We start from the raw sequence: 26,034 nt of genomic DNA on the forward strand, positions 1-26,034 counted from the left end.
TGGCACTTCACAGAATGCTTCTGCCACACAGAAGTGATGGCGGGCATCAGGAGGGAAGAGTATATCATATTCTTTCACTGACAATGTAACAGCAACAACTTACCAGTGACCCATCTCATGCACTTCAAGTAAACATAGTCTAATGTTAATCCTACTCATGATTGTGAAACATTGCCAAAGCTGAGTGACAACAGCACAACAAAAGGCAGCATAGCCAAAGAAGTGAAGTTAGTGATGGCAGAGACAATCAATAGCTCAACAGGGCAGTGTGCTACTTATATGTGACATAGGATAGCCATAGACATCTAGGGTGTAGTGTGATGGAGAAGGCTTAAAGCCAAGACCCTTTCAACTACCTGAGAAGTGTGGGAATCTACTTACTAATTATAGTAGGTTATTGCTTTTCTATGTAAAACATAGCTATAGTTCACACGAACATGCACATGTGTTTATACATGCAAGTGCACTCCCACAAATATGGTGATCAGACAATCGCAGAATGTGTTTTTATTTGAGAATTTAGATGCGATCTGAGAAAGGCAGTATCTGACTTCAAATCAAAACTAAATATTTAAGCAGTATTGTTTTTCTAACTGTTTTTACTGAAATATGTATCTTAGAAAACAAATTCGTTTCAATATCAGCCAGAAATATTTAATAACTGTGAGATAGGAAAATATAATATTAAAATAGTCAAAAGTTTTGATTCTTTACAGTTAATTTTTTTTTAAATCTAATTGGGACCAACTGGCCTCATTGCTTCTTATAAACTTTGCAATATATATTCTGAAAAAGAAATAAAAATGAACAGATGTTTCTCCTTAAAGAAGTCAGACAAAGATTTTTCTTACACAATAAATCAGCTGCTAGTGGATTTCCAGGACACTGCTCCAGGCAAACTGTTTAGGTATGGCTTAAAAACTTGATTTACCTCTGTATGTATCCAAAACTGGTAAAGGAGATTAAACTGGAGATGAACAGCATATACTGACGGAGGAATAAAAAGAGCCATAGGCAAGTAGAAAACCTGAAATATGAGAGAGAAAATATACATATGTTTATGATTCCAAATTTTTCATATATTGTAAATACTTTAAATTTGATATCATCTGAGATCTCAAAGGACTTTACAAACATTAATTGAACCTTACAACGCCTCTGTGTGATATACATTATAGAAAAATAATAGATAGTAATGATTACTATTATATTACTATTAACAGTAGTAAAGTGAGACACAAAAACTTTACATAAATGACTTCTCAAAGGTCATACAACAAGCAAGTGGCAGTATGATCACTAGACAATACTCCTATAAGCATTTATTTGACATTAAGTACTATATATTCCTGACTCTAACGATGATAAAGATGTGCTATAACTAAAACAGCTGTCATGTTTTTAGTATTTGCTGATTTTAAATATCCCACACTCTTTGTCATACTGCCATGACCTTAACTTGCCTACCTAGGAAAGATTCTACTGTCATATATGGAGAATAATCTCATGTTAGTTTTCACAATTAGGTGTTCAAATGGCTCTTTAAATAATGTCTGGGACCCTCATACCCAAAAAATGCTCATAGTCTTCCTTCCTTGCAAATAGGGTTTACCTCACTGTTTTTTTCACTTGACATAGGATGAAACAACAGCCACATGGAGTAATCAATCCTCCCTAGGGAGAGAAGTTTTTCTAGACAAAATAAAATCCAGGAGATGTATCTCAGAAAAAATGGGGGAATGGATAAGTGCATAGGTGAGAGACTTTTGGTGGCAAGACAGAAAGGCTCCCTATGCATAGATTCCAAAGTCAAAAGGGACCATTGTGATCATCTAGTTTAACATCCTGAATAACACCACAGAACTTCCCTGAATTCCTAGAGCATATCTGTGACGCAAGAATCTCTTAATGCTAACTGGCAGCGGGTGCAGAGGAGTTACTCCTGAGTCTGATATGTACATTCTAATTCATAAAAGAGTGTCACGTGAGATCTCATATGAAAGCCAGTGTCACACTCATCATAAAAATAATTGTGAAACGCATGTACAGATTTTGTGTAAGGAAATATGTGTATATATGAAAATATGTTCTTAAAGTCTCTGTCAAGGTACTAGTCACCAGGAAAGGTGAAAAACAGGTTTTCTGTCAGAAAATATATTTAGCCATTTAACTGCTTACATGTTAATTGAGTATTGTCTCATTCACAGTGGGTCTCCTATCACTAGTCTGAAATTAATGCAAATAAAGGGTTTGAAGACTTCAGAAAGAAACTAACAGAAAAAGAAAAGTAGAGGGAGGGAGTGGTGGAGAACCCTATGGTGTACATCACAGGCTTGTTTGAATATATTTTGGGGGACAGAGGAGTCAACCTAGCACCTTCCACTGAGGAAGTAAAAGGACAGTGAATTTGCTTCATGAAAAAGGGTCTCAACCAGGCTTGGTTGAAAATGCTAGAGAACTTGAGTCTCTTTAATTGATTTCTTTGAACTGTTTACTTCATGTGAGGACGGGTGAAAACTCCTCCCATACAGAAGAAACAGAGGATTTTGTTCCTAAAATCTGTGCTTCTGCCAGAAGCCCTGGACCATTTTTCCAGGTCTTCTTCTCAGGGCAAGCCTCAAGACCATCCTCTCAGCCTAAGAAGAGATCTGCTGCATTACTTCGAACCCACTGGACTAACATAAATGTTTCCTACACACATTACAAAGTTATAGGCATTTGATTCAAAGTTCAAGAATATGTTTCACACCACTGCTTGCACTTAAAGTATGTCTTTCTTCTCTCTTTCCCTTCATATCTTTTCAATCAGCCTGCACACAACCCACACAACACTCTCAACCCAGATTAATATACAGATTTATCTTATAATGTTTAACTTAAAACACATACAGAGCTGGCAGCAGAACAGTCCCACAATCCCACATTATCCACCACAACATTCTCACACGCCTCTTCATATGCTTCAACAAAATGAGATGTCAAACTGCCTTCAACTGCATATGCTCAGAGACATCAGATATCACTCAGAGATTGACAATAACTCTTCACTAGATTATGTTAAAAGGCAAACACATACACACACACACACACACACACGATTCTTCGTCATGGTAGTTCTTTAAGAATTAGCATGGAGTTCCTGGAGCATGGATATTTACAAAACTTGTGCACAAGTGATGGCTATGTTTCAGAAAGAGATAATTTTCACCCTTGCTTTTACACAATCTAGACAATTCCACCTACAAGACAAACATTAAATTTCTATTTGTATTTCTCAGATGTGAAAGAGCAATGCACACCATGATGTTAACTAGTTCTATTCTAGTCTTTATAGCTTTTTATATCATGTGTATCACCATGGTATCTGACTGCCTGCCAGTAGTGCATTAAGCAACTTGACAATGCATTTGTCACTTATTATTTGTTCTCCCATCCTCTCCCAGAGGGAGAAGCCTGCATAGTAGCGGAGTGTCTTGTAGGGTGTAGGGTTTTTTGTTTTGTTTTTTAATATAAATATACCTGCTTTTATGTGTTTATATAAAAGAAGGCAAGCTAGTATAATTATTTCTTAGCTTGGTTTCCCATGGCTCCAGGCTAATATACCTTGTAATTTGGTTTGAAAGCTGGTATTAACATCAACCTTAGAACTGTCTTCAGCAGTGGTGGGCAACCTGCGGCCCACGGGCCACACACAGCACATCAGGGCAAGCCGCTGGCGGGTTGCCAGACAGTTTGTTTATAGGCCCGCACTGCTTCCCACAGCTCCCATTGGCCAGGAATGGTGAACCGTGGCCACTGGGAGCTGCGGAGGGCCGTGCAAATGTAAACAAACGGTCTGGCAGCCCGGCAGTGGCTTGCCCTGATGTGCCGCAAGTTGCCCACCACTGGTCTACCGAGTGCTTGCAAGCATTATTGTCCTCTTACAAACCCCCTAGCCTCCCCTTATCATCATTATGGCTTTCAACAGTAACTGTTTTGATATAACATGCTCATGCAGCCAAAACGAAGTGTTCACACCTGTCCTTTTCTTCTCTCCCTTATCCAGGTGTTCTTTTTAGAAAACAGCGTACAAATGGGTGAACAAGCATATAGAAGCTTAAATCTTTAATATGGCAGTATTTGCATGGAAGAGGGACTCCTCACAAAAAAAAGTCACTTGTACCAATGTGCATTATGTCCATCTAAATCTTGTGCCCTCTTACAAGACTGTGAGGGGTACTTTATGAATCAACACCATGACAATTAAAGAACGAGAATGGGTGCCTATAATAAACAAAACTATGAAGTGGTGCCAATACAAGAGTGTCCAGAAGACCTGATCAAGTTGTGGAAATGCATTCCATTGATTTATCTGAATTTAATATGTTTGGAAGATTTATTATTAACAAAAGGCCAGATTTGGTCTCAATTACACCACTGTAAATCCAGACTAACTTCATTGAAGTTAATGGCCAGAAGTAATTAACTCACAGGTCAGTTGCTGACTCAACAAAGAGCTGTGGATTTGTTCTACATCTAACTGTAGTAGAATATTTTACATTGCTTTTCCTCTGTATATTATGGGAATCTGTATTTATGTCTATGAATGTACTCTGTATACTTGACATTTTTGTTTGTTTTAATACTCTGTGTGTGTGTGTGTGCGCGTATGTGTGTGTGTGTATATATATGTTTTGCCAACCTGTGAAATCTGGTTCGCAATGCAGTGATTTTCTTTATGTGTATATAAAAATGCTGCAATACAATATAATTTTTCCAAATTTCCACTCTATAAAAATTTAGACTTTTCCCTCCAGTCCAGAAGGAAAAGAAATTTCAAAATGTCAGAATTTCCTAGACAGAATTTCCACTTTCTGACTGGCCCTAGAAATAAAAAACTTTCACCGATATATAGATATTGTATCTAAACGTCATGTGATTTTTCCTTAAAAACATGTAGTTTAAGAAACAAACTTTTCAATTTCTGAAGACACTGAGTACACTCTTTTTTAAAAATAATTATAAAAATTAAACATTTAAGTAAGCAATTTCTTATGGCTTTCTTATCTTTTATGTTTAAAATTTATAACTTTTAGAGAAATGTATTTCAAATAAAAAATATTGGGTAATGGAAGAACCTTGGAGGATAAGTGTGAGAGGCAATAATTACTTTGGGCCCAGCTCTGGGACACAACAAAATATATTAAATCTGTGACTTGTAGAAATAAGAGTCATACAAAAAGTGGAAACTAGGTCAAATTACAAAGGATGAATATAAAAAAAACACACATACGTGTAGGTACAAAATTTTAAAGGACAAGGCACAAAAAGCTAGGGATATAAAGGATAACAAAAAAGCATTTTACAAATACGCAAGAAGCAAGAGGATGACCATGGAGAGGGTAGGCCCATTACTAGATGAGGATGGAAAGACTATAACAGAAAAATGCAGCAATAGCCAAAGTGTTAAATGCCTTTTTTGTTTCAGTTTTCACCAAAAAAATTAGCAGTGATTGGATGACTAACAAAGTGAACATCACTGTAAATAGTAGATCCTAGAATACTTAAGCAGCTGGCTGAAGAGATCTCTGAGCCATTAGCGATTATCTTCGAGAACTTGTGGAGGATGGGAGAAATACCAGAAGACTAGAAAAAGGGCAAACATAGCACCTATCTATAAAAAGGGGAATAAGGACAACCCAGGGAACTATAGACCAGTCAGCTTAACATCAGTACCCGTAAAGATAATGGAGCAAATAATCAATCAATCAATTTGTAATCACCTCGCTGATAATAAGGTGGTAAGTAACAGGCAACATGGATTTGTTAAGAACAAACCATGTCAAACCAACCTAATATCCTTCTTTGACAGGATAACAAGGCTTGTGGACAGAGAGAAAGCAGTAGATGGGATATATCTTGACTTTAGTAAGGCTTTTGATTCAGTCTCACATGACCTTCTCATAAACAGCCAGGGAAATATAGCCTAGAGGAATCTACTATAAGGTGGATGCACAACTGGCTGGAAAACCATACCCAGAGAGTAGTTATCAATAGTTCACAATGGAGTTGTAAGGAAATGTGGTGTCCTGCAGGGATCTATTCTGGGTTCAGTTCCATTCAATATCTTCATAAATGATTTATATAATGGCATATAGATTTCACTTATAAAGCTGGGAGAGCAAGCACTATGGAGGACAGGATTAGAATTCAAAATGATCTGGACAAACTAGAGAAAGAGTCTGAAATACATAGGATGAAATTCAATAAGGACAAATGCAAAGTGCTACACTTAGGAAGAAATAATTAATTGCACAAACACAGAATAGGAAATGACTGCCTAGGAAGCAGTACTACAGAAAAGCATCTGGGGGTTATAGTGGATCACAAACTAAATATGATCAAAAATGTAACACTGTTGCAAAAAAAGCAATCATCATCTGGGACATATTAGCAGGGGTATTGTAAGCAAGACATGAGAAGTAATTCTTCCACTCTGCTCAGCACAGATAAGACCTCAACCAAAGTAGTATGTCCAGTTCTGGGCACCACACTTCAGGAAAGATGTGACCGAACTAGAGAAAGTCCAGAGGAGAGCAACAAAAAAGATTAAAGGTCTAGAACACATGACCTACAAGGGAAGACTGGGGAAAAAAGGGTTTGTTTAGTCTGGAGAAGAGAAGACTGAGGGGGGACAGGATAATAGTCTTCAAGTACATAAATGGTTGTTACAAAGAGGAGGGTGATAAATTACTGATCCTTAACCACTGAGGACAGGACAAGAAGTAATGGGCTTAGATTGCAGCCGGGGAGATTTAGGTTAGACATTAGGAAAAACTTCCTAACTGTAAGGGTAGTTAAATACTGGAACAAATTACCTAGGGAGGTAATTGCCTCACTGCAGGGGACTGGACCAGATGACCTATCAAGTTCTCTCCAAGGCCTACATTTCTTTGATTCTATGAAATTCATTCACAAAATCCATAGGTGAGCCCTCTTAGCAATTGATATTTGACAGGCACAGTGATCACCCTTCAAAAATTGCAATTTCCTTTAATCACTTGACAGAGTACTACAGACACTAAGGTAACGCTTACCAACAGCATTTGGGTAAGAGTAGCCAATGGAGAGAAACGAATACACATACGGGCATCCCATCCAGTCATTTCACAGGTAATTTTCCCACTGGTCCCAGTTAAGAACATAAGAATATAACAACAGCCATACTGGGTCAGACCAAAGGTCCATCTAGCCCAGTATCATGTCTTCCGACAGTGGCCAATGTCAGGTGCCCCAGAGGGAATAAACAGAACAGGTAATCATCAAGGGATCACAGGATGACTGTGTGTTGTGTGAAGAAATACTTCCTTTTGTTTGTTTTAAACCTGCTGCCTATTAATTTCATTTGGTGACTCCTAGTTCTTATGTTATGAGAAGCTGTAAATAACACTTCCTTATTTACTTTCTCCACACCAGTCATGATTTTACAGACCTCTATCATATCCCCCCCTTAGTTGTCTCTTTTCCAAACTGAAAAGTCCAAGTCTTATTAATCTCTCCTGGTACGGCAGCCATTCCAATGCTACAGTGTTGGGGTGCTGTGGTGTTTTCCCCGCCACAGCGATGTTAAATTTAATTATATTATGTTCACTATTATCAAGCGATCCAGCTATATTCACCTCTTGGACCTGATCCTGTGCTCCACTTAGAACTAAATCAAGAATTGCCTCTCCTCTTGTGCGTTCCAGGACTAGCTGCCCCAAGAAGCAGTCATTTAAGGTGTCAAGAAACTTTGTATCTACATCCCATCCTGAGGTGATATGTACCCAGTCAATATGGGGCTAGTTGAAATCCCCCATTATTATTGAGTTTTTATTTTAATAGCCTCTCTAATCTCCCTGAGCATTTCACAGTCACTATCACCATCCTGGTCAAGTCAGTAATATATTCCTACTGCTATATTCTTATTATTTGAGCATGGAATTACTATCCATAGAGATTCTATGGTACAGTTTGGTTCATTTAAGATTTTTACTTCATTTGATTCTATGCTTTCTTTCACATATAGTGCCACTCCCCCATCAGCATGATCTGTTCTGTCCTTCCATTATATTTTGTACCCTAGTATTATTGTGTACCATTGATTAGCCTCATCCCACCAAGTTTCTGTGATTCCTATTATATCAATATCCTCATTTATACGAGGCACTCTAGTTCACCCATCTTATTATTTAGACTTCTAGCATTGGTATATAAGCACTTTAAAAACTTGTCACTTTTTAGTGGTCTCCCATTACATGATGTAATTGAGACTTTTTTTCATTTGACTGTTTCTCATCAGATCCTACCTGTATTTTATCTCCCATATTCTCCTCCTTACTCGGACATAGAGAATCTCCATTAGTAGATCTTCCCCTAAGGGATGTCTCTGTCTGAACCACATGCTTCTCCGTACCTGTCGGCTTTCCCCATGCCTTCATTTACCCCAGCATAGATCCAGAGTAACTCCATTATCTTCACTGTGTTACTCTGTGTCTATGCTGGCATTATGAAGAAGAATATGTTGCATTATGCTTATAAAGTTATGATTGTGTGAAAGCCTGGGACTATAATTGGCCTTCTCAAAGTTGACTTTATTTCTCCTTTTCACACATCCCAATGAGAGTGTAAGTGTACCTATTCTCGATTCACATAATTCTCAGGATGCCTCAAATTACCTTTCTGCACTGTGCTTTTCTGTGTCTAACATTTTCTTGACTTATATTTTGTTTTCCTTCAGACAAAATTAAATAGCTGTGATTTTATATAGCAGTGATTTTTAATAAAGTTCAATTATATTATTGCATTTTGCATAACTTACCCAAGAAGCGTATCTCTGCAGTACAGATTGTCTCAGTGCTGTGGATAAGTTATAAGCTTCAGAACTATGATGTACTTGGTGTGCTGCCCACAATATATTAACCTCTGCAAAACACATAATTTCTAATGAGGCATGAAAGAAAGAACAAAGCCGCATTCGTCTCCCATTACTTTTTTTAACCTAAAAGCAAATGATTCCAAAATTTACACTTTGCTATTTTATCATAATATGGCAGGTAATAAAAACTAACCTTCAGAGCTGAATTTAGAGATGATGAAGAGAATGGCATAGGTTAAACATTGGTAAGTGGACACAAGTGGGTGTAATTTACTTGCTGAGGGAGAGAAGAATGGAGTTACAAAAGAAAGTAGAAGGCTTTAAGAAAATGTGAGGGTCAGGGGAAGGTAGCCTTGGTTAAATTATACTTCCACCGGGAATTTTGTCATTGATTTCAAGGGGACCAGAATTTGGTGTGCATTCAAGTACCATGCTTCAGGTTTCCTTCAGACTTGGATACTGAAAATGTTTTAGTGCTTGATGAGTAAAGAAAAAAATTAAATAGTAACTTTTTGGGACACTTCAGTCTTCAAGCCCACCTGGAAACTCACACCACAAGGACATGACCATTGTCTGCCTAATAACAAGAAATGGAAAAACAAAGCATTCAGGTATTACTGTCTGGGAACTTTGGATTCAGTCCAAATATAGTGACTGCGGCACTGTTTTATGGTGAGGTTTGGGCAAGGCATGACACTTTTGATTTGCTACATGTTTCAGAGCAATATAGAGAAACACTAACTGTTTACCAAGGCATTTTTTTCTTTAAGTACCACTCTGGGTGGCCTTGTTGCTATGAAACTTTGAAAATCTAAAGATGTTTGGACAGTCTTAAGTGGGAGATCAGGGCCGGCTCCAGGATTTTTGCAGCCCCAAGCAAAAACAATTTTGGCCGCCCCCGTTTTTTTCTTACCCCACCCCCAGCCCCGCCTCAACTCCGCCCCTTCCCCAAATCCCCAGCCCTGCCTCCTCCCCCCAGCCTCTCAAGCCTAGGAGGGAGGGAGGGAGAGGGAGAAGCAGCGCGTGCGACACGGCCACTCGGGGTCTCCCCCTTCCTCCCAGGCTCTCAAACCCGGGAGGGAGGGGGAGATCCTGAGCAGCCGCGGCGCGCGAATCAGCTGTTTCGCGCGCCTCAGCCGCTCGGGGTCTCCCCCTCCCTCCCAGGCTCTCAAACCTGGGAGGGAGGGGGAGATCCCGAGCGGCTGCGGCGCGCAAAACAGCTGATTCGTGCGCCGCTGCTCCCCCTCCCTCCCAGGCTATCAAACCCGGGAGGGAGGGGGAGATCCCGAGCGGCCGCGGCGCACGAATCAGCTGTTTCACGTGCCGTGGCTGCTCGGGATCTCCCCCTCCCTCCAGGGTTTGAGAGCCTGGGAGGGAGGGTGAGCAGTGGTGCGCGAGTGGCAGCAGCGGAGGTGAGTTAGGGCAGCCGGGGCACATTTTTAGGGGCGGCATGGCCCGTGCCAGAATGCCGCCCCTAAAAATATGCCGCCCCAAGCACCAGCTTGTTTTGCTGGTGCCTAGAGCCGGCCCTGTGGGAGGTTATCAAGCAGAAAGGAAAGCCAAAATCTTTCATGGCCATCAGAGGCTGTGAGGAAGGTCTTAATTACACTATAATGAGAAAGTGGGCGGTTAATGTAGCCACATAAAGTGCCTTTTCAGCTTGCAACTAAATTAAAGGTCACATATGTTTAAAGGGGTGAAATTTACATAAAGTCTCAGTCGATACAGAATTTGAAAACTGATTGGCTGACAGCCAGTTAAACCCTCCCCGCTAATGGCAATGTTTCACCTGAACAATTAGGAAACTGCCTTTGGCAGATATTCAGATCCCATCCACAAGAATGATCTTACAAATGTGTATTCAAATGCCTTGAAATTATCTAGTGCCAAAACTATGTCAAATGGTTCAGGACTGATGATTAACACATAGTTGTAAAGTAAACGGATGCCAAATCAAACACCTTAATGAATCTCAAGGTGTCTTCATCATTTCAAGGGACTAGAGAAATAACAGAGTGCCTGTACGCTAGAAATTAGAATTTCTGTATCTAATGAACTGTGACAAGTTAGTAATTTATGAGGCAACTTCATCATTCCTGACTGTCCTCTAAGCCTTTGAAAATCCTTATGATAGCTGTCTTGAAACTATAATTTAAACTACCTATCACAAAAAATATTTAACTCTCAATCTGAGAAACCTTTATTCCTTAAATGTCTCTTCTCCTGAAGTAGCAAGTGTGCACTATCTAACATTTGTCATCTGGGGGGGGGGGAAGACATCTTAACGCATGCTGCCTTAATGAGCTCACTAGGAGATTAATTATTCAAGTGAGCTTCAATACTGTGTAATAATTTGTATTTGAAATGCTTCCCAAGACCTCGACAGAAGCTAAATGAGTGAACACAGAATCTAAAAAGGTGGAGGTTAAAAACCTGTCGTCTTAGTTGTTTTAAAAGCATTTACTTCCTATCACAAACTGTGTGTAACACAAGCCTTCACTCAATGAAGTACAGCTGTACAAACAAGGTACAGTAACTGGATCTTCCTTATTTTCCTCAGTCATTTTTCAGCATTGTGAAAAGTTCAAGGAAGGGAATCTGTGATGATTTTTACAGTCTACATTCATTCTGGTTAAGGTCAAATGGTTTTCAAAACTAATTACTAAAATGACATTTTATTAACAGAGTTTAAAATTAAAAAAGCCTCTTAATCTAATGAGTAGGCTACCTGCATGTTAAAAATCTTCTCAAATGTGAGAATCGATCTGGAAGATCAGTAAGTTGAAAATATAGAAGAGCAGTATTAGAAAAAAACAAACAATACTGCCATGAGTAATTCAGTCTAAGAATATTTTCTGATCCTTATGTTGTACTCCATTAAAGCTTTAATCCTGCTCTCACTGAAGTTAATGGAAAAACTCACCTTGAATTCACTGGGAGCAAGAACTACCATGACTAGACGTCCTGACAATATCGGGATCGTCCCGATATTAGGGGCTTTGTCTTATGTACGCAATATTCCCACCCATCTCACCCCTGAAAAAAAAGTGTCCTTATTTTTAACACTTACTATCTAGTCACCATAGCAAAGGGCAGAGTCAATAATTTGAAATGAATTTTATCCTGTTTTAGCTGAATAAACTGACCACCACTAATATTCATAGGTTTCAGAGTAGCAGCCGTGTTAGTCTGTATCCACAAAAAGAACAGGAGTACTTGTGCCACCTTAGAGAGTCTCTAAGGTGCCACAAGTACTCCTGTTCTTTTTACTAATATTCATGCTATTTTTTAATCTGAAGCAGTTTAACATTACTATCCCTGTGTGTACTGCAACAGATCTGGGTTTATAAAATCATCCAAAAGATCAAGCTTGGAATTATCAGCATTTTAACAGTACTTTTTCTTATTTTTCAAATGTCACCTTTAACAGCATTTATTAGCTTTTACCTACATAAGGGTCAAAATCTGTCATTTATGCTTTCCCAAACTATTACAGTGAAATTGGAGGAGATGTGATTTCATGGAAATTATTAGTTCTGTCATATTCTTGCAACATTTATTATGGTTTTGCAATCTGTTTTCATTTTGGGAAATAGTGCTGAACAACTTATATTGCTTGAGTATAGGCCTGATAAAGGGGAGTTTTGTCTAAGGACTTCAGGATTTGGCCTCAAATTTGAAGAAGAAGAAGAAGAAGAAAAGGAACAAAATTATCAATATTTTCTGTCTTGTCTGAACTGATAAATGGTAGCCAAGTGGGGGAATGTTGCAGAATTGCATCTTCTGTAATACAGCAGGAAAGACCAGTAAGAAAAGAATAAATAGCAGCACTTACACTAACAATAGTTTATAACTGTGACTAAGAAGCCTGAATCTAGGCATCAATCTATTGTTATTATTATACAATATCCAGCTACAAATACTATGCTGTAAAATACAAAATATGTCTCAAAGGTAAAAAGCAGACTGACCGAGGAAAATAACTTATTGTTCACTAATCAGCAGCATCAGGAACAGAAATTGAAGTGTCTCAAGAAAGCTTAGGTGGCAATATTTTTAAATTTCCATGAATCAAAGAGAAGACAAATTACTGATGAAAATATAATTGTAAAACATTGTCTTTCCCCCTTCCTGAGGGTAAAAAGTAGAAGTGCACCCAATGCCTATTTTTAAAAAACAGATAATAAAATAAAAAAGATGGCCAAAATCTGTACCCTTTTCCTCTCCATCCCCATTCCCCAAAAGAACCAAGGAAAGTAGGCATTTATGGAATTTGAGGTGCTAGCTATATAAAGCTTCAACAAAACACAGAGTCATTTTTCCTTAGTCATGCATGATTAACAAGTGAACTGGAAAATTTAATTGAGCAGAACACAACAAAATTAGGAATAGGTATCAGAACAACGGTTATGATTTGAATTATTATATGCAACAGATGATGGATAATGTCTCAAAAAAACCCTCATTTTCCTCCTAAAATCTACTTATGAAAGGCCAAATCCAGAGGTCTGCTCAGAAAAACTCCCACTGAATTCAGAGGCTCTAACTCCCAAGTAACTTCATGGTAAATTATTGTGGGAACTAAATGAAAACTAAATAAAAATTGAGGGTCAGATCACAACATTCCTCTCCCTCCCCAATCCACAGAAGGGTTCTTCACAGTACAGATTTCACCTCTCTTCCTTGGGGGTGGGAGGTAGTCAACCATCTACATGACACCATAACCCCTTCCTGGGACCCCACGGAGGGCTGTCTCTGGGGTCAGGATCTACATGGGGCTGATGGTATAGAAGATGCACACATTGTCTCCCCATTGGCCCTACTGAAATTACTTCAGTAAGGTAATACCCTGGAGCTGTCCTACTCTTCAACATCAGGAAACAACTCCACAGAGTCCCATCCTATTAAATGATGCTGGGGTAATCCAAACCCACAGAAGGTCCTGGTAGTTGGCAGGAAGTTAATTTATGGATTTCTCCTCAGGGCCATGTGGATATTAGGTTTGCAGCTACAGCCCGTTCTCTGCAGATAAATGACACTCCTCCAACAGTACAGTCCAAAGGAACACTAAGATAATCTCTCAGAACTTCCCTCCATCTTTATCCTCTTCCCTGGGTTTTACTATGGGAGGGAGAAGATCTTGCCCCAAGTAAGGGTATGAACCCCAAATAAACCACTGTCATCAATATTGATATATATACACACACACTTTCTACAGTTTTTTCCCCCAGTTTTACCTTTTGGCATTAATCAGCAAGTAGGCCGTTTTAGAGGTGGTAGCTGATGCTGGAACCCCACTGTAATAGCCCAAAGTCAGATTCAACACCTTTTGCTACCTGTTTCAAATTCAAATCAATTTCCCATGTGATGGTAGAAACTGCTCATCTCAGGCATAAGATTTCTCTTCAAAATACAAAACACAGTAAAGTCAAATTACCCTTTGTTCTTAATTTCCTTCTCCTTTCACCATGATACACAATTCACCATATGTTGTTTAACAGGAGAAAATGAATTTCCCAATAAAAACTGTTGTCAGTTCAAGAAGCTATGTCAGTGAAAACAGCCATTTTCACAACACCTCAAGAACAGCAGCAAGGTAAAAATGTGTCAGTTCTGTTGAACAGACGAACAATTTCTTTTCAAGTTTTTTCACTCAGAGGGCTCAACCATAGGCTTTGGAATTAAAAAAAACAAAAGTGTGCAGACAATGTGGAACATATTTGTATGACCACATAATGAAATACACTCCAAAGCATGGCTTTTGGTTTTCTTTTCAGCAGTCATGGCTATGGCCAGGTGAATGGGGGGGAAGTATTTATTTGAATTCAAAACCTAATTTTAATCTGACTATTTTTGTTATGTTTTGTGGGGTAAGGTGCATACGTTATTCAGTCAGAAACAGAAACATATGATTTATCTAACAGTACATACATTGATAATATTTACAATTATGTGTACTACATCACAAAGGTACCATGTGATGAATGGCTTTGGCTAATGACCGCCCAGGTCAGTGGTGAGATAATTCCCTTCCTCCACCACCTCGTGTGGTCTCTGAGAGTCACCAGTACCTAATGAGGAGCAGTAACCTACAATGCTTTGGGAATCATTCACTATATTGCATTGCAATTACAAGGGAACAGGTCCATAAAATGGCTGGTCTCCTGACTCCACCCTCTCCCACGGCCTTGCTAAGCAGAGCCCCAATAGTGGTTGTTGAAGAGGAAGGTGGTGGGGGAGCAAACTTTACAGCCACCTCTTCCATTTGTGAGCCCCTCCTTTGTGGGATTTAGACCCTTCTGCAAAGGAAAAGCAAAGAGGTCCAAACAGAGCAATTACAATTTGTGTTAGGGACTCCCATCTGTCTTCTTCATTCCCTATAGCTAATGGGTTTAAGATTACTTTGGTAAATAGGAAAAATCTTAGTATCTAGCTATTAGCTTTTGTTTATCAAATCCTTATTCCACTGGAAAAACAAGATGGGTTTGATCCACTATCTACCTGCCCAGTTACAACTGATCTACTCTGCTTCTGTGCTTTATGAATAAATCTGCTGTCTAATGCAGACTTTTTCAGAGATCCATGCTCCCTGCTGAGTGCCATATTTGCATAAGAGCTGGATGAAGAAGCACACAGATAAAACACATTTGAGCTTTACCTTATAGCTTATACCTTATAGAGAGACAGTTATCTTATAGCAACAAAAGATGGGTATGGAATGGCTCCCAACTGCTCTGAAATCAAAACCCTCCTGAAGGCTCATTTCTTCTGCCCTACCAACACACAGTAACCTGCAAAAGTCAACTACCATCTCCACATCAACATTAGATTGGTGTGGGGGAGAGGGGGCGGGGAGAGGGAGAGAGAATCAGTGCTCTAAGTTAAGTCAACATCCCCATCCATCTCCCTGTTTGTCTTGTCTGTCTTTGCCTATCTCTAAGACAGTGGTTCTCAAACTTTTGTACTGGTGACCCCTTTCACATAGCAAGCCTCTGAGTGTGACCCCCCCTAATAAATTAAATACACTTTTTTATATATTTAACACCATTATAAATGCTTGAGGTAAAGCGGCGTTTGGGGTGGAGGCTGACACCTTGCAACCCCCCCATGTAATAACCTCATGACCCCGAGGGGTCCCAACCCCCAGTTTGAGAACCCCTGCTCTAAGACTCTCAGAATACATCTACATTGCATTTTAAAACCTGTGGCAGTGAGTCTCAGAGCCTGGTTCTACGGACTCAGGCTTGCAACGCTCACACTATGGTGCTAAAAGCAGCAGTGTTGATGCTGCAGCCTGCCCCACTCCTTGGACTTCAGAGCCCCAAGCTCCAACACAAACCCGAACATCTGTTTTTAGCACCATAGCGTGAACCCTGCAAGTTTGAGACTGTAGACCCAGACTCTGAGACTCACTGCTGTGGGCTTTAAAATGTAGTGTAGACATACCCTTAGTTCCCCTGGGCTGTAATTGTTTCACAGTATTTGTGTCTTGTAAATTCTTGTTAAATAAATAACAATGCTAGCATACATTATTCACTGAGAACCTCCACATACTTCCTACCACAAATGTTATTCCCATGAAGTCAAATTCTTCCCTCAGTTACACCACTACCACCATAGGGCTGTACAGGTTTAAATGAGAGCAGGATTTGACCCAAGGAATTTATGTGGAAGAGTGTACTATATCCCACACCTAAAGGAGTATATGTATTATATATCTCCCCGGTGTATCCCAGCCTGTACAGCACTACATTAATCTGGGAGACGGAGGGGATGTGAGGTACATGGCATTTTAACCTGGTTATTTCTCTTTATGTTAAATCAGACAGTTTTTCCCCTACTCACAAGCTTAGTTTGATGGGTTTAATGTCCTAAACATTTTTGTGTTTAAGTTATTTAACATTAATATTGTGTTTAACTCAAAGACTAAGAGTAAAGACTCAAGTTCTAATCCTTGCTCTTCCACTGAATCACTGTGTGGCCTCAAGCAAGTCATTTAACCTCTCTCAGTTTATGTACCTGTAATAGAGTTTACAAACCCCATACTGAGCACAGGTAGAAGGGAGAGGAGAGTCTTCCCTGCTTACCGGCAATCAGGCTGATCACACCCCTCAGAGCTGCCAGAACTACTAATCATGGAGACATGCACCCACAACTGGGACCAATAAAGAAAACAAACCCACCTCTAAAGGAGGTGGAACAGAGAGGGAAAGGGAGGCAGAAGGCCTGGGATAGCAGAGGGAAAACAAGGAGACAAAAGGAGAAAGCAAGCCCTGGAGTTTAAGGGCTGATAGATTCAATGTAAAGTAAGAGTTTATGGACTGATCTAATTAAAAACAACTAAAAACAAAACAATTAAATTAATTAATTAGTTATGGACTGATCTAATTACAAACAAACTGAAGAGGACCAGTTGGGGAAAAGCTGGAACCCCTAGAAAGACTGCACCAAGAGCAGTTGACAGTCCCTCATAGGAACTTTATGAGGATAAATTAATTAGGTCCAGCACTTGCATATGGTCCTGCATGGGTGCAAAAAAGAGGATGCAAGGAGTGTCCCATTCACCTTGCTCTCCTGAACAGGGCCAGACACAATCCCAGTCCTTGCATGTTGAAAGAAGGCAGACTTGTTACAGGCTAGTGCTGAGGGTGATGTTCCTCTCAGTAGAAGATGTCATCAGTTAGCAAAGCTGAGCCTGCACGGCTTGATGAGAGGGAAGTGCACGCTGCCCTCTGGGAAAGCATGTAGCAGGGGCTGCATTGACTTACACTCCCAGAAGAATTTGGGATGTGCAGGGAGGTGAGGTGGGGCAACTCCATACCACCCCCTCGCCACGGGCACAATTTAGCCTTCATTGTTTATACAGCATTTTGTAATACTGAGATGAAAGGTGCTATACAAGTATATGTCCAAAGCAATATTCTTCTCTGACAGAGTGCAGTGGTGACACAAATTAATGTCCAGGTTACCGCATGCTATATCACACAATAACTCGTAGACATTCAACAGTAAAGTTACTGTATGGCGTCATGATAGAGCAGCACAAAGTAATTCTGCAATTAACTTTTGTCACCAATGTAATGAGCAAGTTTCATAAGGCAATCAAATGCATGATTCTTTTGTGATGAGAAAAGAGGTGTTTTTCTGCCCTTTTTTTCAAAACTATCTCTGCTTTTTTCCCTCTTTTTAAATTACTATATGTGGTCAGTAAAATATTCAGTGAGTGGGCTAACTTATAATTAAGTAGTACATTGGGCTATATGCTCCCATGGTTTACACGCCAAAAGCTGTAGCAACCTAGTACAAAACCTGTCTCCAAAAGCTGTGCACCAGCCAAAACCTCTTGCTTGATCTGCTGCCATACCAGTTGAAAACACAAAACCACTCCCACACAAAAGATCTGCAAAACTCAAACCAGAAAGAATGGGCTGAGGAAACGTGGGAAGACTCAGGGAAAGCCAAAGTATTACATATACTACCCAAGGGAAAAAGGGGCAGATCATGTCCCCCTACAGCAAAATCTCAGGGGACTGCAAGCTATATTCAGAAAACTCAGATATAGTTTAAACCTGCAAAATTTCTGAGGTATAATGAGATCAGGAGAGCAGCAAAACACTTAGAAGCAGTGGCCCTCCCAACCCACAGATGTCATAAGATCTGTGGGGAATTCCTGCCACCCTTATAGGTTTAAGCTATTCATGCAAATCCACAATACTTCTCAGGGCCCACTGTCTCTCCAATGCAGTGGTAGCTCCCTCAGGAGGTCTGTGTCGTCCTCCTCAGGAGCCAGGCTGCCATGGCCAATCTACCTATGTCTGGTCCCAAATAGCTGAAGGCAAGAAGTGAAAGTCTGCATAAGTCAATTATGACAGGGTCAATATTAACTTATACTGTATGGTAGTCTCCATGTGGCTGCTGGAGGATAATGCTGCAGACTGCAGCTATGCCATAGTAACTCCCCACCCTGCCATGCTATCGACTCTACAAATCACAGCAGATGTTCAATAAAGTCAGTCAACATTGGCTCAATCTCCACTACCTCCAAGGCTAAATGAACAGATTTCCCCTTCTATGGGGAAGAAATTGAAAGGATAAATATCCCAAAGCAGCATTAACTTGCTATTGTCAGAAATCCGTATCTCAGTTAGGAAAAATACAGACGTTTTAGAGGATGGTAAAGCATGCAGAGGCCATGTGTACAGTGTTGAAGCTTCATATGCTTCATTTCAGATTTTGAGAGACTCAGAAAAACTTGCTGCCTATTTCAGTATACTATGATCCCCTACTACAAATTCTCCCATATGCTGGAAGTGCAGTGTTTCAAATCCTCCCCAAGATAGTAAACCTGATTCTCTGGTATCTTGAAGCAGCTTTGTACCATCTCAGGGGAATACGTGTGTCCGAATGCTGGCTTATGTGAACCCCTAGAGGATTTCTTCAGCATAAGGATGGATCTTTGGATGGTGAGGAGCCACCATAGCAGCCTATGCCACTCCCTATCCCAATTGCACGTATGGGGTAGGTTAGGTTATCCCTGCACTCCAGCAGTCCCTGGTTGTCATAACAGTCCAGCGCCGCTTTGGCCACAACAGTCTGAAGTCTGCTTTGATTTATACCAGGGAATGGACTAGTGCCAGGGCAGCTTCAAGACTGACTTAATAGTGGCTTAATACTTCATTTTTGCCAACACTCTGATCTATTTTGAGCATTCCACAGTTGCAGCTCAGGATCTGGCCCAAAATCTTCAGTTACTTCTCTCTTCAGTGGGAATTTCTAGCCACACCCATTGTTGGTTATTGCAAAGTTTATTTTTTCCCCTTTGATGAAGTGATTCGGTACATATTAACTCATGCAGCTCATTTATGTAGCAATTTTTTTCAGCTCTTAGCTCTTTCCACACCTTTTTACTACAAAGACGAGCATATGGCTCATTAATTGCTTGCCCATAAATCAATTCTGCTGGTGAAGCCAGATGTATATATTAAAATAAAGTGCCTGCAAGAAGTTTCAGTGTAAAGGATAAAATTCCTAGCTAGTGAAATTGGAATAAACAAACATAGCTCCAGTGAAATCAAGGGAGCAACACCCCATTTTTTCCCTAACCGAAAATCTGATTCAAAGCTTTTCCAAATATGGCTGATTACTATACTGGCAACTCTGAATTTTGGAGTATCGCCAAGCTGCATAATATAACTTGGTGTTACTGAATGCTAATGTGAGAAACATTAACTGTGACCAAATTAGCACTTTGCTCCACAGTCCAATGATATGAAGACCTGAAACTAAATTAAATGTATTTTAAAAATCAAATAATTGGGTATTTCAGAGTGCCTACATTTCTACCTCTTCAAGTTGCATTAAAAAACTGAGCCACTGAAATGTCAGCATATGGAATTTGAGAACATATTCATCCTGAAGGATCTTAGAAGGAAACTGCTGGAATGAAATGGAAAAAGAGAAGATAATTCTCCTTTTGTTCTTTTCTGAGGGTTCTTATTTTCCTGTATTCTAGGCTGTCTCTATGAAAGATTGATGTCTGGTGTCACTGCTAGGAAGTGCAAACTGTTCAGCTTCATTGCAATCTATGTCCTCATCCTCTTGCTCTGCAGGATACCACATATTTTGGCAGCCGATATTCAGATGGGAAGCACTTTAATGGCAGGAATGGATGCCAGTGAATCCTTTTCCCACAATGTTCAAACCTCTGAATGTGCATACATTTAAAGCAACATAAAGCTACAGGATATTAAGAAGGAAACAATGACTGATATTAATTCAAGTAACATTCATGTTTCTTATTTGCCCCCCCCAAAGCACCACATTCAAGGAATGTTAGGAGATATTGCAAAAAATGATAAATTGTAGTGAATAATCATCTGCCAACATCTAGGCACAATGCGGGGCGTCAATCAGGGGAAATTTATATGGGTCATTCATATAGGTTTTGTCTGATAGTTCAAATTCCAGCAGAATTTACTCAGCTCTTCGTCTTTCCAGAATAGATAAATTGAGACTTAACATTGAAAAATCACTCAATGGAGTTACAATGTGTAAAACCAGTGTAAGTGAGAAAAGAATCAGAGCCACGGATTCTATACAATTTCCTCTTTGGGAGTATTTTGGATGGCTTATTAAACCAAGTTCCTGTCTCCTATATATCGACATAAAGACTGAATTTTCAAAGGAGCCCATTGAAATTTACTGGAGTTTGGGTGCTTAAATCCCTTCCAAGCTTAAGATTCCAAGGCAGTTTTTGTAAAAGTAGGTGTTTGCCTCATTTTCCTTAGCCAAAGTTTCACCTGTCCCTTCAACCTTTCACTTCAATTGCAAGAGCAGACTCTAGAGATCCTTTGGGATCTCATAATAATCTTTGATATTTACTTTTAATAACTCATAAAATTATACATGACCCACAGTACAGTGAATCCTACATGGACAAATAATAGCTTGATTAGCATACATTTAAGGTAAATGGAAACATGGAACAGAGTCAAAATCCACATCCTGCACTAGTATTAGCTAGTGCAAACCCTGTGCCCTTCAAATATACATATTTTTCAAATATATTCCGAATTGCCAATATCATCCAGTGACTTCAATGGACTTCTGGATTATCACAGATAATCACATTCACTCATGGTTCTTATGCCCTGATCATAAGCATTAAAAGCTTACAACATTTTGGATGGATTTAAAATTTCCTTCCTTCTAATTTTCTACCTTTACATTCCCCCCACCTGCTAAAATAGTTCAGTGGTCTGATAACAATTAATAAGGCAGGTGGCACATTTAAAAGCTAATTAGCACAAAATACTTTAAATAATCAAAAATGTATCATTTTTTTCTCTCTTTTTTCTCCTATTAAATGAACTTTTAAAATTACTTCAGATAAATCCATTTATGTTCAATATCAAGCCTACCGGAGCTTTTAGACTGGTAAACCCTAGAGAAGTTAGACAGATCCTTAAGTGGATCTGTCTAACTCACAAATTCTGAGTTTTGTACTAGATGAACCTTATCCAAAGCCCATTGAATTCAACATAAAGACTCCCACTGACTGCAATGGGCTTTGGAACAAGCTCAATATACACAACTCCAACCAAAACAATAGGACTTTAACCTTCTGAACTCAAATATGACATTCAGTCATTTAATCAGATATACTGCAAGGGTTCTAAGTCACCCAAAAATATTTAAGAGGGGGTTGTGCAAATGTCCCATAAATTATTCTTCCAAGAAAGACCATGAATCCAAACAACAACAATTCCTGCATTATACAGTTTGGTAGTCACACACTAGCCCATTTACAGTATATTTCATGTACAAATGAACTTGCACCAGAGATATCGCTTTCTTTACTCTTACTGTCAATCCCTATACTCTACTCCCATTCCCAAAACCACATACACAACACCAGATTTTCTGTGTCATTCATTAAACTACTGACTGCTGCATCCTTCAGGCAACACACGGACTCCAGCCAGTATCAATTGCAGTGCCGCTGAGATTATCACTCAGACAAGATGGTGATGAAAACCATATTGACAGAAGGGCTAGATAAATGCACCAGATCTTCAGCTCCTGCCATGGAGTACACAGCCCAAGTGAGTAAAGCTGCCAGGGTGGTGTAAAATTCACCTTTGTACTTCCCCAATCCTAGATCTGCTGCATTGGGTTAGTCCCAGATGTAAAGTAGAACAGCCTGAGGGGCTGCTCTAATTTAATGATCCCAAATGGTTGAAGTGGTGGCCAAGGATCAGTAGAGCTTTGGGGCCATTCAAGCTACATCCCTTTTCTCAAACCATATCCCTTATGTCTGCACTAGGGGCATAAGAGCCTGCAGCCAGCTACACCAGCATTAAGATCAGCTGGCAACGGGGCATAAATTGGCACACCACACTAGAGGGCTTGGCCCAAAAACTTTTACTGGAGTGCTATGACTGCTGATATTATCTGGTCTTGCACTTCAATCATGAAAAAGTGGGAGTGGTTAATAGTCTATTTTCCTAAAAACATAGGTAGGTACTGCAGGTGGAGTGGGTAAACAAGCCTGCAGAGAAGTCTGAGGGGCAAATTCTACCCTGACTTACTCCCCAGATGGATCTTGCACCAGCGCTATAGACAGACTGCAGTGTAGCCACTATATTTCCAGGTTCAGTACCACTTGCTGCCAGTGGGGGAGTCCAGGGATTCCTGGAAACACTGAACACATAGGCTTGTTCAGGCAATAGAAGGAACGGGAGTGGTGCAGAGCAGGGAATACATACAAATTTCTATGGGACTAATTCAGATTAACCACTCAGAGAAAGGGGATGGAGCTTCCCTTACATGCTCCAAACTGCTTGCACCGATAGCCTCACCCTCTAGTTTCTGCAGGCCCAGTAACTGGAGAGCGAATGGTGGGTGCAATGGACAGGATGGAGCTGGGTTTCTGAGCCAGAAGGTATTTGGGGTAGGGGGGGAGGGGGAATGAGAGGGGTGTCAAGTAGGGTTGCCAATTTTGGTTGGACGTATTCCTGGAGATTTCATCACATGACATAATCTTTAATTAAAAATTAATCTTTAATTCCTGGAGACTCCAGGCTAATCCTGCAGGGTTGGCAAACCTAATCAAGTGTGGAAAGAGGGCTTTTTTGTGAACCAGCTGAGTAAAAACTTCCAATGTTTCATATTTATATTACAGATTTCTTACCTTTTTTCCTCAAACATAACCTGAGATTAGTGTTTCAGAGCAGGGATGGACTGTTACACTGGCTATATATTGAATAGGAAGAAACTTACCATTAAAGCTATGAAATGCAGCATACTAAAACGTGGGGAGATCTTAACCTAAACAATGTTTATACTAAGCAGATCTCCTCGAGGAAAACAGCTCTTTATTTTATAAAGTATCATAGTTGTATTATTATATGGCTAGTGTATGACACTTTATAATAAATGTTAAAATAGCTGTTTTGTTGCTCTGAGACCGCTGGCTCAGAACTGTTCCAGCAGAATCTGTTGTTGCCCTCCTTAGGTGGACTGTGCCAATTAAAACTCCAGTATACACAAGACATAGTCTGTTATTCTACAGCCATTAATCTCCTCCCACAGTTGAAGAAAAAAACAAGCACCAAATCTTTGTCTTTTACTGAAAATGAAGAGGGTGAGGGCTGTGGGGCAGGGTGGTTAATAGAAAATATATTTGTAGGTTGAAAGTTTTACAATGTTTTAAAATGCGTTTCTCTGGATGGCAGTATATGTTGTCTGTGAACAGAGCATGGGAGCTCTCAAGATTTATAATAAATTAAACAACTTGTCCACATTCATCACAGGGTCAAGCCTAGCTTATGCTAGCAGAGGACCCCAATACTGGAAAAAGACACTCAGCACCCAACATGCTGCTGATCCAAAAAGAGTCATGTAAGGTGTCTAATAAAAGCTCATAGCATCCCGATCTTTATTATCATTGTGAGATGTACGTGTGGGTGATATTTAAGAAGTTGCGTAGACGTAATAAACTTGCATATTAAAACCAATGTCCCAGGCAGAGTTGACAAACAGGTTTCTTCCACACAGGAGATAAAATGGGTATCTCTCTGCCCCATATAAATTAAGCATTATAAATCAATACAATGGAAGCATATTTGCATATGGGACAAACAGGAGTATAGGACAAGACCTTGGAGCCAGAACCCTAGGAAAGGGATCACAGAGGTCATCCTGACTTCAGGGGCAAAAAGAGTGGACTTTCGGAGGAATGCATTTTTATCCTCTATTTGAGGAACTAATCAGGCAGTGCAATTATATTCATGAAAACAGGATCCTAAGCTGTCCTGGTTGGAGAAATGCTGCAAGGAAGCCTTAGGGCGAAACTGCTGTAGATAAGGGTTTTAGCTTGTTAAAATTCAATTTAGACTCTAAGAACTGTGTTTTACCTTTTTTTATAGATGTAACCACTTTTTCCCCATTATCCTTACTCAGTATCTCTTAAATCTCAGCCTTTAATAATAAACTTACAATTGTTTCACTATAAATATATCTCCGTGCTGTGGTTATATAAAAGACCTGATCCTGAATTGTACTAATCTAGTTGTGTGTATACTGTTCCCTTGGGAATAACAAACCTGGCAATTACTGTGAGTGTCCAATGACAGGGGCTGGACTCTGCAGGGGGACCATTCAGAGGAGTTCAGGGACTGGAGTACACCAAGTGCTAACCTGCAAGGCAAAAAAGGGGCTGGAAGAGCCCTAAGGATATTGGGTGGCTAACCCACAGGGAGTGTCAGGGAGCTGACACCCATGTTAGCACCAGCAATTCTCTCTCATGTTAAGGCAGAGCGAACACGGTGACTCACAAACCTAGGCACCCCAAGAAAACTTCTTGCCTGTATACTGTGCACATGGCTAGTCTATGCAATCATAAGACTCTTAATCTTAATCCTCCACTCCTTCTGTTTATCTGTTACACTCACTTGTTGCATCTCTCTTAACCTAGAGGATAAATTATTTGGGCAGGGATGTCTCTTGCTATGTTTCTACACTTTGTACAGCACTTAATATAACTGGAGCCTGATATGATTGGAACCTTTGGGGATTCCTGTGCTACAAATAATAATACAGATATTCAGATTTTACACAAAGTTATAAGGAAAGAGTGAGATAGTGAAGCAAAGAGTATAAAGGCTTTCAGGAGATAGATATATTTGTTTCTGGGGAGGGGGCACAGTTAAAGTGCAGGTGGTTAAGATTATAATCAGTCAAAAAATGGCAGGCAAATTGCACCAGATGGCCTTTTTCTGTTACTAATATTACTTATGTTCTATTCAGCTGCAAAAAGTTACAAATAGTTTATCTGTTCAGATTTTTCTGACTCAAATTACATAAGATCAATGTTCTCACTTCACCATCATACTAAAAGTTATCATGACACTGTAGCTGTATTTAATAAATTTACAATGCTGCTTACCCAGAGGAGAAATCTCTAGGTGTAACAGAAGAAGTCCTGTGTTTTATAACATAAATCATTGAAAAAGAAAGGGGAAAAAAAACATTAATCTACTGGATTAAGTGCCACTAGATACAAAGGAACATCTAAAGTTAAACCATACTTCCTGTATCAAACAAATTAATTTTGTCTCCTAAACTCTAGAAGTAAA

The 26,034-nt window shown here is 39.7% G+C and overlaps 1 protein-coding gene across 3 annotated transcripts in view; it reads right to left on the reverse strand.

The window, feature by feature from the left end:
- The window catches only part of AGMO (alkylglycerol monooxygenase), a 261,159-nt gene that overhangs the window by 152,925 nt on the left and 82,200 nt on the right, over positions 1-26,034 (reverse strand). For all 3 annotated transcript variants that reach the window (XM_005306643.5, XM_065583183.1, XM_065583185.1), the window contains exons 4-5: positions 8,840-8,943; positions 932-1,027 (exon numbers count right to left, since the gene is read on the reverse strand). In XM_005306643.5, the coding sequence (XP_005306700.2) occupies positions 932-1,027; positions 8,840-8,943 (200 nt within the window). The remainder of the gene's footprint in view (positions 1-931; positions 1,028-8,839; positions 8,944-26,034) is intronic.

Source organism: Chrysemys picta, chromosome 2 (genome assembly GCF_011386835.1).
Source record: "Chrysemys picta bellii isolate R12L10 chromosome 2, ASM1138683v2, whole genome shotgun sequence".
NCBI classification, from domain to species: Eukaryota; Metazoa; Chordata; order Testudines; family Emydidae; genus Chrysemys; species Chrysemys picta.